General features: G+C 53.8%; 1 protein-coding gene across 1 annotated transcript; it reads right to left on the reverse strand.

Annotated features, from left to right (window-relative positions):
* Nucleotides 1–796: 796 nt before the first annotated feature.
* Nucleotides 797–14422, reverse strand: Atn1 (atrophin 1). The gene is given in 12 exon segments (XM_040737212.1): nucleotides 797–1383; nucleotides 1507–1687; nucleotides 1906–2049; nucleotides 2942–3638; nucleotides 3894–4116; nucleotides 4256–5265; nucleotides 5267–5788; nucleotides 5790–6218; nucleotides 7244–7351; nucleotides 7496–7633; nucleotides 7782–7957; nucleotides 14321–14422. Coding segments are annotated over 11 exon segments (3513 nt in total). The 5' UTR covers nucleotides 7809–7957; nucleotides 14321–14422; the 3' UTR covers nucleotides 797–1349.
* Nucleotides 14423–14947: the final 525 nt, after the last annotated feature.

Genomic DNA, 14947 nt, shown 5'->3' on the forward strand with positions numbered 1-14947 from the left:
TCGGGAGGCACGCAGATCTCTGTGATTTTGAGACCAGTCTGGTCTACAAGACAGCCTCGAAAGCCACAGAGACATCCTGTCTCGGGAGGCAGAGGCAGGCAGATGTCTGTGAGTTCGAGTCCAGCCTAGTCTACAGAGCAAGTTCCAGGACAGGCTCCCAAAGCCACGCAGAGAAACCCTGTCTAAAAAAAAAAAAAAATCAGCAATACTAATCTTATCAGCCTACTGGTTATGCTAATCCAACTGTTTCAAAACCATTTATCGAGCCATGCTGTGGAAAGGCAGTCAGCTCTTCAAAACTGTTTCTGGAGCATGCTGATGGCAGTTAGATGAGTGGTGGAAGTGCTTCTAGAGTCTGAGTACTTTTCTAGATTTGCTCATGCTCACTGTGGGCCTGCTCTTGCTCTCAAAGGCCTCAGCTGCCTTACCTTCCCAATCCTGGGAGAAATCAGAGCACTAATACGTGGCACCCCCATAACCATAGCTGAGGATCTACAATCAAGAAGAGCGCTGCCCAACTCTTCAGTTTCCATAAGAAAACCCATCCTGGCCAGGCGGTGGTGGCGCACGCCTTTAATCCCAGCACTCGGGAGGCACGCAGATCTCTGTGATTTTGAGACCAGCCTGGTCTACAAGACAGCCTCCAAAGCCACAGAGACATCCTGTCTCGAAACCCCACCCACCCCACCCCCATAAGAAACTCCATCCCTTCCCAACCCCCAAGACAATCAGGCCCCCCGCCCTGCCCACCCCACCAGACCCACAGCCCCCCAAAAACAAGTCACAGACATATTCTTGGGGAACTGTAAGGATGTTTTTGTTTGGTTGGTTTTGGTCAGGATGTTTTTTAAAGAGCATCATATAGATATTTATATATATAAATTATTAATGTGGGGCGGGCAAGGGGCACACATTGCCGAGGGGGGTGCACACGGGGGATGGGGCGGGGCCAGCACACAATGCTACGCAAAACAGCCACGTCTAACGGATGAAATAATCACACCACGGGTTAGGGGAGGAGCAGTGGCCACCAAGGGTTGGGCACAGAGGAGAAGAAAAGCAGGGGATAAGGAAGAGGGACCTGGTCCATGATGCTGTGCATTTCCGTCCCCACCCTGGCCACTCCCACCTCTGCACACGCCCGGGCCTTGACCTGTCTGTCCCTTCTTCCCTCCCTCCCTCCCTCTGCCCAGCTGCAGAAGCTCTGTGAGTGGGTAGCACCCTCTCCTCGGCGTGGGGGGGTCTAAAGGTTGGGGGCGTCCTCCAAGGTCTGGATGAAGGAGCAGTGGGTGTTCTCTGGATCGCAGGTCTGGATGAAGGAGCAGTGGGAGCTCTCTGGATCGCAGGTTCTACAGTGGCTTGTCGCTTTCCTTCTTCAGATGACTAGATGAGAGGCAAGGCATCAGAGAGGTAAGACTAAGAAAGGAGGTTCCCCCCAAAGGGCCTGTATCCTGCTGTAGCACACCCACAGCCCGCCTCCCCACGCTCGGGGGCAACCTGTAGTACCTGTAGTAGTCTTCCTGGGCAGGGAGTGGCACGCTGTGCAGAGGGTGATGGGCATGCAGCCACTGTTGCTGTTCCAGCGCCAAGCGCTGCAGCTCAGCTGACTGTGCGTGCATGGCCTGCAGCTGATGAGCGGCTGACATTGGAGCAGAGAGGGAGGCTGGCAGGTCCCGGTAAGGGGCAGCTGTGAGAAGACAGACAGGAGCATGCGATGGATGGATAGGAACAGTCAGCCACTTTGCAGAGGAAACTCAGGCTACCGTGTAACGTTCCACCACAATCTGCCTCTATTAGAAGGACCTCAGACTCTACTGCTGCTCCTCGCCTCGCTCTCTGCAAACTCCACCTCTACCCTAGTTCCTCGGCTCTGGCCTTCCTTTACTTGAGCGTCTCCATCCTTACCAAAGAGCTGGTGACGAAGAACTTCGTTCTCGTGCAGAGGGTGAGGAAGAAGGGGATTAGGGAGGGTTCCGGCCGGGTAGGGGATCCGGGTGAGGTGAGACCCCGAGGCCAGCGGGTCAATGAGAGGGTGCACCGAGGCGGAGGCTGGAGGGCAGAGAAAGGAGCGTCACCAGGAGGCGGGGGCAAGGACAACCATGCAGGGGGTGGAGGGATCTAGCCTGTGAAGACAGACCCAAGGGGTCCAAAGCAGGACGAAACCAGAGTGGAAGAGCTAGAGACAGTCTGAGATGGGATGGAAAGAAGGAATTGCCGGAGAGAGGCACAGATGACTGAAGACAGATCAGTTAGCAGAGAGGGCTGAGGGGGAAAGGAGAGAATGAATTACTCTGAAGAGATGAGGGATATTTACTTATTAAGTTTAAGAAATGAGACAGGAGAAAAGTATAAAGATGTGGGGTGAATATGAGCAGAATTCAATGTATGAAAATGTCAAAAGCCTGCTGTATACCTACTAAATCAATAAGTGCTCTAACTAGGGAGGAGGGTGAGAAGAAACGAGGAACTCAAGATGAAAGTCTGAGGCCAACCAGGCAGTGCTCTGAGCTATAAACTACAGTGAGAGCGAGTAAAGTCCATTGTTACCTATGGCACCAAAGCCACACTTACATGGGCTTTTCTAAAAGTTCTAAATCTACAGATGGGCAGAAGAAGTACGGGAAGGAGGCGACAGCAAAGGCACAAGAACACTGGCATATGAGGGCTTAGGGAGAGGAGAGGGAGGTAGAGAAGGGGACGGTCCTCTACACGGCTGCAGCGTGGTCTGTTACCAAGGCTGGAAGGCTGGACCATGCAGAGTGTATGGGACAGTGTGGCAGGACAGTCAAGGAAGCAAAGATGACAACAGCGTCTCAAGAGAAGGTGACTGAACCCAGACGGGAGGGGAGGCTCTGGCCGGAGGAACAGAACGTTAGGGATACGGCAGAGCCACACGGGAAGCGGCCTCTTACCTGCGTGGATGGCGCCCTGGGCCTCTTACCTGCGTGGATGGCGTCCTGTTGGTGCAGGTGGAGGTGGGAGTGGATATGAGAGTGCTGGTGGTGATGGGGAGTCACGTTGAGCATCTGCAGCCTGGCCAGTGGGTCATTGCCCAGGGCTGCCACCCTTTCTGCATGCTGCCTTTCAGCTGCCAGCCGCTCCGCATAAGACATGTCAGGGCGCAGGGCTGGCCCAGCTGCCAGCGCCAGCCGTTCTCGCTCCAGGGGCCCCAGGCTCGGATGAAAAGGGAAAGGATGCAGGCCAGGAGGCCCAGGCTGTAGAGCCAGGCCCCCGTGTCGGGGGAAGGGATCCAGGCCTGGTCCGGGGACCCCATGTAGGGGTTCTAGCTCACTAGGCTTCACCTCAAAGCCAGGCTTAAGCCGGTCACGGAGGTCACGTTCACGGGCTTCCCGCTCCCTTTCTCGGGCAGCTGGGTCGCTGCTGTACAGGGCTGGGACATTGTAACCCAGAAGCCCGGGGTCCACTGCCCCCAAGGGTACATAGAACGGGTGGTTGCGATTGCCAGGAGACATGACGTGAGGTCGGGCGTATTCACTGAGAGTGCGCAGGGCTGGAGTATCAGGACCCAGGTAAGGGGGCACTGTCGCCACAGCGCTGCCAGGCTCAAAGGGAGGCCGATGGGGCACTGGACCCAGAGATGGGCACTCCACCGGAGCACGGCCCTCCTGGGCCAGCTTCTGTAGAATACAGAAATAAGCAAAGTCAGAATTGCAGTTACGGAAAGTTACCGACCCCAGGCTGCCCGGCGGATCTCAGTAGTGGAAAAGCCAAAATGCCTCACCCCACTCACTCCCAGCTTTCTTTTTCTCCTGCCTGGAAGTCTGAGCTTTCCGGGCTGTAGTGGCTCCTCCCCTCCGCCAGGTGGCGAAGCGACCGGAGTGGCGAAGCCCGGGACCGGGAGAGGCGCGCGGCGCACCCTGTGACGCACTCACCACACTGCGCTCCAGCTCGCGCTCTTTCTCGCGCTCGCGCTCCTTCTCGCGCTCCCGTTCGCGTTCGCGCTCCTTTTCTTCGCGCGCGCGCTGCTCGGCCTCGCGCCGCACCTTCTCGACCAGGTCCGCGCGCTTCTTGGCCAGCTTGGATCCCTCCAGCGGCACGAAGTACAGATCGCTGCGCGCGCACGAGTTGAAGCCACGGTCCAGGTGCTTGTTGAACCTGCCGGGCGCAGAGGTGTGAGCCCGAGCCGCAAAGGCTTGTGTCCCTAGTTCTAAGAGCGCGGTGGCGGTGAACGCAAGGCCCCTGCCGCCTCTCGTCTTGCTTCCAGACCCACCCGCACCACCCCACGGCTGCTCACCTGGCTGACTGACTGGCATGGCTGGGCACGTCTACCACCTTGGGAGGAGGAGAGGGGCTTCGGGCCGGGGGCACCGGACTCTCCGGGGTTTCATACTCTTCAGCTGGCTCCTGTTTGATCTGCGTGGCAGTCAGGGGCGGCCCTGGAGCTGGGGCCGCGGGTGGTGGAGGCAGAGGTGACAAACTAGAAGGCCCTGCAGGTGGCAGGGGCCCTGGCCCCACGGTGGGCGAACCTGGCTTGAAGGTCCCGGGACCGGCTGGCGGAGAGGTGCCCCGGAAGCCAGGTGGGGTCCCTGTTCTGAAGGACGGTGGTGACCCCGGTTTGTATCCAGGCGGGGTGGCGGTCTTGTAGGACCCTGGGGATGGGGCTCTCTTGCTGTACTGAGGGGGCCCAGGTGGTGAGGCCGTCTTGTAGCCCGCTGGCGAGGAAGCCACGGTGGCGATGACAGTAGAAAGAGTAGCTGAGGAGGTGGTGGCTGGAGGAACTGGTGGGAAGGGGTAGGGTGCCCCTTGGGGGCCCTGGGATGAGGAGGGGTGTGAACATGAGTAGGCCTGGGAGGAAGAGCCAGAAGAGTTGGAAGAGGAGGAAACCGGGGGGCCATTGGGACCTGCCTGGCTATAGGACACCTGGCCATGAGGTGGGGGCAGGTGGGCTGGCCCTGGTGGGTAGGGCCTCAAGGACCCCAGGGAGGGTGACATGTTATAAGGGTGTGCATGATGGGAGCTACTGCTCTCTAGGGGGTGAGGGTATGCCCCAGGTGGAGGGGGCCCAGAGTTTCCATGGTGATGTTGCTGCTGCTGCTGCTGGTGATGGTGATGTGTGGGGGCTGGTGGGTGGGCTGTGGATTGGCCCCCAGAAGGGTAAGGGCCTGGATGGGTGTTGTTGTTGGGCAAGAGGCGGCCATAGGGAGGAGGTGGCGGAGGACCCTGGCTCCACACGGCCTGGGAAGGGAGCGAAGGCTGAGTGTACTTGGGTGGCTGATTAGAGACAGACACACTTGTGGGTGGGGGGGAAGGAATGAGGATAGCTGGGCAGAGCCTGGGACGCTGGGTACTGGGAGGCGGAGGAGGAGGAACTAGAAGCCGCTGTAGAGTTACTGGAGGACGAATATGGGTACCGCATCGGGGGCCCAGGGGCAGAGGAGGAGGCTGGGGGCAAAGGGTGGGGCGAGGGGGCCAGAGCTGGCCCCTTTTCTGGGCCAGGAGGAAGTCCACTCATGCCCTGACCCACGGCATGGGGAGAGGGCAGATGCCCAGGGATTGGCTGAGCCCCCATGCCAGGAGGGGAGGCTGCCGCATTGTTGAGGGGTCTCAGGGCGGGTGGGGGAGGCAGGTTTGGTGTCACGTGGGGGAAGGTGGCTGGGGGTGGAGCAGAGGGTAAGTTCCCGCCGCCGCCCACTGGGGCATTAGGTGTTTTTGTTGGAGGGACACCACTGGCCCCAGAGCTTGATATTGGAATTGGGGTGGTGGGTGGCGGATGCTGCTTGCCTCCACTAGGGACACCCACTGAAGAGGCAGCTGCTCCCCCCTTTGGGACCCATAGGGGGTCCAGTTAAAACACCTCCACCAGCATTCCCAGGGTAGAGCTGTGGGTGTGGGGGAGGGGCTCCAGGAGGTGGGCCCTGGAATAATCGAGATGCCGGTGGCTCCATCGGAGCATGATATCCAGTAGGTGTCACAGAAGGATGAGCTTCAAAGCCAGGCTCTGGCTGTCGGGGAGTGCTGTCTGGGGGTGGAGGGGAAGGAGGAAAGAGTGGAGGTGGGTGGTAGGGGCGGGCTGGGCCCTGGGACAGGCCAGAAGACGAATCTGAGTCATTCTCCACACTTCCAGGGCTGTAGATGCTGGGGGATGTGCTCCGGTTATCCTGATCTATATCCCTAGGGTCACTGCTGCCATCATCATTAACGCTGCGCCCGTCCAAGCTGTCCAGATCTGAGGGAGACTGCGGTCGAGGGAGCTCCTGCTGTCAGGGAAGAAGGCTCAGTTTTCCTCTTTTCCTTTCCTGTCTTCCCAGGGTCCAAACCCATCTCCCACAATCACTTCCTCCCTGCAGTAGGGCCGTGCGGTGGGGACGCTTGCTCAAGGCCACCTGCTGTCATCAGCACCCCCCTCGCCCACACCTCAGCTGCTCCCTAACAGTCAGCTTATCCTCCCTTGTCAAGCCCCAGTCTCTCTGAGGGTCCATCTCAAACACTGGCCTCACAGTCAGGCGCAGACCCTTCTTGCCCTCTCATGAGCGCCTGCTCTCATCTCCCCGCTCCTTCAGCTACCCCCAGATGGTTAGTTTCCTTTTGTTTCCTTTCTTCCTTGCTTGCTGTTTTAAAGACAGGGTTTCATATAGCCCAGGCTGACCTCCATCTTCCTCCAACTCACCACGTAGCACAGGATGACCTTGAGCTTTTTGTTTGTGTTTTGACAGGGTTTTTCTGTGTAGCTCTGGCTGTCCTGGAACTCGCTCTGTAGACCAGACTAGACCAGACTATTCTGGAACTCACAGAAACTTGCCTGCCTCTGCCTCCCGAGTGCTGGGATTGAAGGCCTGTGCCACCACTACCTGGCTGACCTTGAGTTTTTTTATCCTATTGTCTTCACCTTCTGAATGCTAGGATAAGAGATACGCACCATCATGCCCACTTTTACATTTTATTAAGCGCTTGGACTCGGCACTGGGTACCAGGCAAGCACTCTACCTAGTGAGCTCCATTATCAGCCCCTTTTCTGCATCCTCCTTGTAACTTACTGCCCCTTACACAAAGGAGGCTGTAACACCCTTCCCGACCCTTCTCGTCCCCTTTGGCCCTGCCTTGTCACTTACTGTTCCAACTAAAGTCCCACAAGCTGTCTACCATACTATAGACAGGACCACTCCAAATAAGCACCAAAGAGAACTTTTGTATCTAAGCAGAGATCAAAGCAGGAATGGTACACCAAAGAATTTTAGAGAAAGAATAGTCAGAAACAGGTCACAATAGTCGAAAGGTATCTCACCTCAGTTTTGGTCTTTTTGGGTGCATTGGTCTCCTCACTTTCACTCTCTGAGATCTCCTCACTGCGGCCCTGCTTGCTGGCCTTTGGGGTTTCCTCTACTCGGGCCTTCTGTTAGGAAGAAAGAGAACATGCTTGTCTTCCGTCTTCTAAGCCCCTGGCAGAGTTACTCTCTGCCAGACTTGGAGCCCCTGACCCCCAGACACCCCTCAGCTGCAGAGCTGCGGCGCCCTGTAGGGACCAGAGGAGGAGTACCTTGGCGGCCTGCCTGGACTTCTCAGCTTTGCCATCGCTGCTGGATGTGCTGACCCCGCCAGGGGAGGCCCGGCCCCTCGATCTCAGCTCTTCCCGGGGCCCGGGGGCCTCTTTCTTCCGTCCACTCCTCATTGACATCTGAGGGTGGGATGGAGATGGACGGCGTTTTACACTGCGCCTACCTTTAGGCTATACGTTGTTTCAGTTCTCCGCTCTAGTCCCTTCCTCCTAGCTTCCCTGCCCCTGCCCTTGGCCTGCCATACTGCTTACTATAGCTTCTACTCACCGAGTCTTTATTCTGTCGTGTCTTCATTCTTCAGGCTGTGGAGACCCCATTCTCCTCTGCCTGGGCAGTTGAATACAGAATCTTGTTTGCTGTACCCCAAGCTCCCCACAGCTGTGGTCTGGGAAGCTGGAAGCAGTTGTAGGCACGTGGTACTCAAAGGGTGTCCTCAGTGAAATCTGTTAGGAAAAACCATCGTATTGTAGCAGAAACAGCAGGGGCCTGAGCAAGAAGCATAGTCAGGCCAAGAGGCACAGAGTCTGTGGCTTGCTCCATAGGCCGCATCAGCTAAATGATAAAGACCCTCACAATGTGATCTCGTTTATCTCTAGGGAGGGTAGAATTTCAGACATACCTATGAACCCCAACCTAAGACACAGCAGGATTTTACCCTTTACAAGTCCTAAAGAGTATCTGTGGCCTGGTGTGGTGGTGGATGCCTGTAGTGCCAGCATTCAGAAGGCTATGGCATGGGCATCACATGTTCAAAGTCAGGCTGACATAGATAGCAAACTCCTGTCCAAAAAACCAAAACAACAATAGCAAACAATTTGCACACTCATTAATCCCAGAGCCTTCAAAATGCAAAAGAAGCACAAAGAAAGGGGGCTGAAGTGTTTCTTTACTGAGTTTCTTCTTTGTGTCAAGCCCTTAGCATACGATTTCCTGTAACATCTCCCGGCACACTCTAAAGTGGGATTAATAAGTAAGGGAACTGAGGCTCAAAGATCGTAGCTGTGACCTGCCCCACCTTCCAAGGGAAGAACCAAGCCCTCTGCAATCTGACTTCAAAGGCCACGCTCACACGCACTCTTCTAAACACTCCTCAGAAGTTGGAGAGAATTCTAAGAAGCCTAGATCAGGCAGATAACAATCTTGTTTCACATCAGACAACAGAAGAGTGTCCCATTCTACGATACTGAGTATCACAACCTCACCAGCTTTCAACCCCAATCAAGGTACCGTCAAGCCTGCAGAACATTCCAGACAGCCTCATGAGGGTCCATCCTCTAGTCATTGGCCTTTTCCACTTGCAAGGTCTTTGTTCAGAGATTCAGCCACCCTGAACTGACAATATCTGGGAGGAAAAACTCCACAAAGCGCCAAACAATGACCCTGTTACATTGCCACCCCTGGTTCAATCTACAAGGATGACATGTGGACACAACCTTTTCACAAGCCCTAGGTCCCTCTCTAGCTTTCACTGTCCACCTTCTCTTGTGTGGCACGTAACCTTGGCTTGAATAGGGAGATTTTATCAAATATTTGCATGGACTGGGCTACTGTACGCGATCTACAGGTGATCTGAGAAGCATGGAAGAGTGTGCAGGCATACACAGCAGCATTCTACACGAGGGACTTGAGCATGGGTTAATTTTGGTGTCGGTGGAGGGTACTGTGTTTCCTGTGCTTAAAAGAAAAGTAAAAGCTTTCACAGTGAGCAGAATCAAATGCACTGACGACTGAGGGAGTGGAGGGGTATGCACCGGCTACTACATGTGCTTGGAGGTCAGAGGACACCTGTGAGTCACTTCTTCCTGCCCACTGTGTGGGACCTGGGGATCAAATCCAGTTGTCACCAGCCCAACTCAATTTTTTTTTAAAATTTATCTTATTTACATTGATGTTCTGTCTGCATTCATGTCTGTGTGAGGGTATCAGATCTCCTGGAACTGTAGTTACAGACAGTTGTGAACTTCCATGTGGGTGCTGGGAATTGAACCCAGGTCCTCTGGAAGAACAGCCAGGGCTCTTAACAACTAAACCATCTCTCCAGCTCCCCCAAAAGATTTTTTTGTTTGTTTGTCTTTTGTTTTTGGAGACAGAGTTTCTCTGTGGCTTTGGAGACTATCCTGGAACTAGCTCTGTAGACCAGGCTGGTCTCAAACTCACAGAGATCTGCCTGCCTCTGCCTCCCAAGTGCTGGGATTAAAGGCGTGTGCCGCCGCCGCCACCACCACCAGGCCCCTCAAAAGATACTAATACTGCCGGGCATTGGTGGTGCAGGCCTTTAATCCCAGCACTCGGGAGGCAGAGGCAGACGGTTCTCTGTGAGTTCAAGGCCAGCCTGGTCTACAGAGTGAGTTCCAGGACAGCCTCCAAAGCAATACAGAGAAACCCTATCTCGAAAAACCAAAAAAAAGAAAAAAAGATAAAATGTCAGCAAATATACAATACAGACTTACAAACTTTAAGTCTGTCCTCTCAGTTGGCATCAACAGCCTCTCTACCTGTATCTAGCAGTCCAAACATGGGTATGGTCATCTACCCATGCATCCACAGCCAGTCATTTTCATCTGTACTTGTGATCCTCCGGCCTTCACACCCGGGGTGCTGGGATTATAGGCTTCCTTGGTGCTGTGCACTGAACCCAGGGTCTCAAGCATGCCAGGCAGGCACACTGGACTGAATTTCTAGCCCTGTACTTGTTTATGTTTCCTTCTAAGAGTCAAACCACTCCATAATACTATCCATACATTTTTTTTCAATTCCCATCTACTTTTGTCTCTTGGGGCAATGTCATCTTTTCAATATGAACAAAAGCAGCCAAGTTCAAACACAAAATAGAAGGGTAGGGTAGGACCAAACCAGGAAGAAAATAGCAGAAGCAAAGGAGTTACCCTCCCTCTGGGGAAGGCCCCAAACACCCAGGTGGCAGCACACCTTTCCACAAATTTATCCATACATCTTTTAAATTTAATTTTCTACATATGAATGTTTTGCCTGAATATACGTTCAGTATCGTGTGTGTGTGTGTGTGTGTGTGTGTGTGTGTGTGTGTGTGTGTGTGTGTGTGTGTGTGTGTGGTCCCCGTGGAGGTCACAAGAGGAACTAGAGTTAGTGTGGGCGTAAGCTATTATGCAGGTGCTCTGCATGAGACTCAAGTACTCTGAACCACTGAGCCACCTCTCCAGCCCTTTCCTCTTGTCTGTGTCTCTATCCCTCTGTGTCTTTCTATCTGTCTTAGACAGGGTTTCACTCTGTAAACCAGGCTGGCCTTGAACTTAGAGAGATCTGCTTGCCTCTGCCTCCTGAGTGCTAGGATTAAAAGTGTGTGCCACTATGCCCAGCCTGTAAGATACCTAAAGAGCAAAAAATGCTATTGTCATAGTTTTCCTTTTTGTATTTTCTACTGACATGTACACACATATGGGGTCTGTTGTTGTCCTTATTTGAGACAAAATCACAGTATGTACCCTATACCAGCCTTAAACTAAACTCAGGAGCCTTCTGTCTCAGCTTCCTGGCACTGGGTAAGTGAGCACCTCACTCAGCCAAGTGTGCTGTTGCCAATGACCTTTGAACCAAGTGAATGTCATTGGTCCATCTAGCTATTGTTTCGTTTTGTTTTGAGGTAGGGTCTCAAGTGCTGGAATTACAGGCACACCCCAGGTTTGGAAGGTACTTCGAATTAACTGATATTAACCCTGGTGGTGAGAACAGACTAAACTCACCCACCCATTCTGAGTTGGGAGGTACAGGTAAATGACATTTCTACATGTATTTTCTCCAAAGAATATAGAGTACTTACTTTTTGCCCAATCCCACTGAACCATACTGAGGCAGACAATGAGGAATGAGTGAGTCTAACATTTCCAGGAAACAGTAACTTATACTTAAGGGACACAAAATAGATGGGACAGAGCCCCAAGTATAAACTTTCAACAGATGCTTTGCCCAGTAAACCAGTTTACTACAACTACAGCTAAAACCACATTTTTTTAAAGTTGTTTTGTGGATTGGTTTTTAAAATACTATGTATTACCAGGTATTACATCTGTAATGCCATCACTTGGGAGATGAAGGCAGGAGGAGCCATCACCCTCGACAGATAGCAAGTTCAAGACCAGCCAATTTCATGAAATCCTGTCTCAAAACATAAAACTACAAATGGAAAAAGAGGGGGAATACACATATGTCCAAAGAACAATACCAAACCGAAGAAAGGAGAAAACAATGCTAACAGCAATGACAACAGAGAACACCACCTGTGGCTGGGGTCTGTCAGCCCTCCAAGAACACGGTGCCATTTCCTCCCATCACAGAACTTGTTTACCAAGTCAGTTTGGATCCTAAAGGAGCCAAAAGGTCAAAAAATATACAGAGGTTCCTTGGAGAACAAAGAGCAACCACTGTGTGCCCTTCTTACCTTTTCAAATCAGCGGAAATCGGATAGAATTTGCGACGAGTAGCTTTGGAAGGAAAACCAGCATCAATGGGGCTGTGATTCCTGGGATGAGGAGTGGCAGAGGGAGAGAAGGATTGAGACTGAGGTGGGATCATAGGTTCAGCCTGAACGTGGGTGGTACTCTAACATCAGACTGACCAAGTGGTACTCCATCCTGTCTAGAAGGCTGTTGCTAATTGATTCTTACCGAGCATCTACCATGTACAACAGCACACATTTGCCTCCATTACATTATTGCAAAAGAAAAGCAAGGAAAACTGAACTCAGAAGGCAGGAAAACGAGAAATCGGAAGAGTCCCTAAGTAAGCAGAGGAAAGGAAATTAAGAGGGACTAGCAAAGCAGATCAGCGGTTAGCGTGCTGGCTTAGCATGAATGAATGAAGCCCTGGGTTAGATCCCAGCACCACTTAAAACAGGGTGTGGCCCATGCCTGCAATCTCAGGACTGCAGAGGTAGAGGCAAGGAGACCACAAGTTCAAGGTCATCTTGTGTAGTAAGTTCAAGTCAAGCCAGCCTGGGCTATAGAAGACCAAAAAATAAAAACAGATTACTACCAAACCAATGACCTGAGTCAAACCATGGGACCCACATGACGGAAGAAGAGAATCTGAAACTCAACACCAAGTCATCTTCTGCACCAGGGCACATGCACAAAATAAATAAATGTAATTAAATTGTTCTCAAAGAAAGAAATTAAGGAACAAATATGACAAGAATGTCAGAAAATGACCACGACACAGGCTCCCTGGCAAGAGCTTACAGAGTACATTTATTTCAGGGTCACTGACTAGCCTCCATCATTCCAGACCTGCCTGCCATCTAAAAATCAGTTGAAAATGACTGCGCTATCCACGAAACACAAACAGCAGATTATGCAGTCGCCTAGGTCGTGTTAGAACCCAGGACCACTGAGGGAGTCACAGAGGCCATTTCATCATAAAATGAAGGTGAAGCTCAAAGACAGAAGTGACTCGCCCAAGGTCACGGAGGTACACAGAGTACACCCTGGTCTCCTGACTCCCATGCCAGGGAACCTGTTCTGCTCAGGTCTGTTCCATAGCCCTCTCCCCTGGGCCACCCTCACCTGAGACAGGCATGGAGAACCATGCCATTTCTATAAGTTCAGGAAAGTAAAAGGCCTGGGAACGGACAAAGAGAAGAGAGATCCAAAGAGGGCTTCAGGAAAATACAGCAGTGCAAAGAATCAACCATTTACAAAACATAAGGGTGGTAGAGGCCAAAGGAAATTTCCCAGGATGATACAATTGTGATTTTTTATTTTGTTTGTTTCTGGAGCTCAAGAACCCAGAACCTATGTATGCATACTAGGAAATAACACGACCACTGAGATACCCCCCAGTCCAAGACCACATAGTTTGAATAACAGTATTTTCATCTTCCCACCACACCTAGGTAAAGGCTTGCAAGAATGACCTGCACCAGTTCCAACAGACTTCTTAGGAAGCCCCTACTCGGGCAACACCAGAAACATCTCCCAGAACCCCTAGGACATAGCTACAGGCTGAGACCCAATCTACATACTGAATCCCCACCTATAGGACTTCCCACTGGATCACTGCCATGGCAACAAAATGGGTGAAAAAAAAAGTGCCCCTCAAGAGACCACCCCAGGGGCCCAGCTGGCAGCCACTACTACCACCTCAGTTGCCAAAGCAACTCCGATCCTCTTAGAGTACCCTCAGGGAAGGGAGCATTAGGGTAACCTGCCCCTGGCACAAAGGGAGATCTCTGAGATCAAAGCAGTAATGAAAGTCTCCCAGATAGAGCCCAGCTGTGGGGCAGTCAGTGCTCTGGGGACGAGGGTGGAGGTCACGATTCCTTGGAATGCCTACACGATTGCCCAATTCTCTCTTCTTTCCCAACCTCCCAACCTTTCTAATTCTCCCTTCTAGTATTCCTGCCGTTCTTATTAGTGCTAGGAAGACCCACACTGCCGAGCCTCAGTGCCCTCTCCCCGAAGTAACTAGGACTGGGATTAGGAAAACAGGGTCAGAGGTGACCTGGAATGGGGAAAAGAAAACTGAGTCACAAAAGATACGGCCTTCCCATTTCCACCCCAGGCTTCTCAAGGATGGGCCTCAACTGGTCCTTCTCCTCCATTCCCCCAGGTTCAATCCCCCCTCTCGGCAGCTACAATCCTGTTCTTACCATCCACCACACCCCTTTCCCGGTTCCCACTTCCCTTCTGTTGCTAACACCCGCAAGCCTGGGTTTTGGAACCCGGGTTCTAGGCCTGTGGGGCTTCTGGAGCCTTCACGCCCCACCTCGCTGCCATCTCTCCGATCGGTCCTGCCTTCTCGGCGAACCGCCCGCACAGCATCCCCCGTTTTACCTCCGCCAAGTCTCCACCTCGGCGATCCTCCCCTTTAGGCTCTGGTCCTGGCGACGCTCGGCCCCGTCAGCCCTCCTCTCGAGACCCTCCTCCCCCACCTCCCGGGCTCGCGACTCCCGGGCCCGCGTCCCTCCTCCGGGCGGCCCCACCCCCTGAGCCCCAGCCTCGGGCCCGGCCGTGCCCGCAGTGAGGGAACGCGACCGGGAAAATAACAAATGGAGGCGGCGGCGGGAGGGGGGGCCGGGAGGGGTGGGGGCAGGGAGCCGAGGGCCGAATCGGGGCGGCCCGGGAGGGCAGCCGCGGGTCTTACCTGCGAGCGGCTCGGGACGGCTGGCTGGCTGCGAGCGCAGTCGGGCTCCGGCGCCTCCCGGGGACGGCGGCGGCCACTCCCCGCCCCTCCTCTCTGCGCGGTTTCAGTCGCCGCCGCGGCGGCGGCGGCGCCGGCCCCGGCCCCCCCGGAGGGCGGCCCCCATGCCTCTCTCCCCGCGCAGCCCCGATCGGCTTCTCGCACCTCCCGCCCGCTCGCCCGCCCGCCCCGAATGCGCCTCCCGCCCCCGCCGCGCCGCCCGCCTCCGCCCGCACTCGCGGCCCGGCGAGGCCCGCGACCCCCGGCCCTGCAGCCGCTCG

This window comes from Mesocricetus auratus, unplaced genomic scaffold, assembly GCF_017639785.1.
Source record: "Mesocricetus auratus isolate SY011 unplaced genomic scaffold, BCM_Maur_2.0 Super-Scaffold_100676, whole genome shotgun sequence".
In the NCBI taxonomy this organism is placed as follows: domain Eukaryota; kingdom Metazoa; phylum Chordata; class Mammalia; order Rodentia; family Cricetidae; genus Mesocricetus; species Mesocricetus auratus.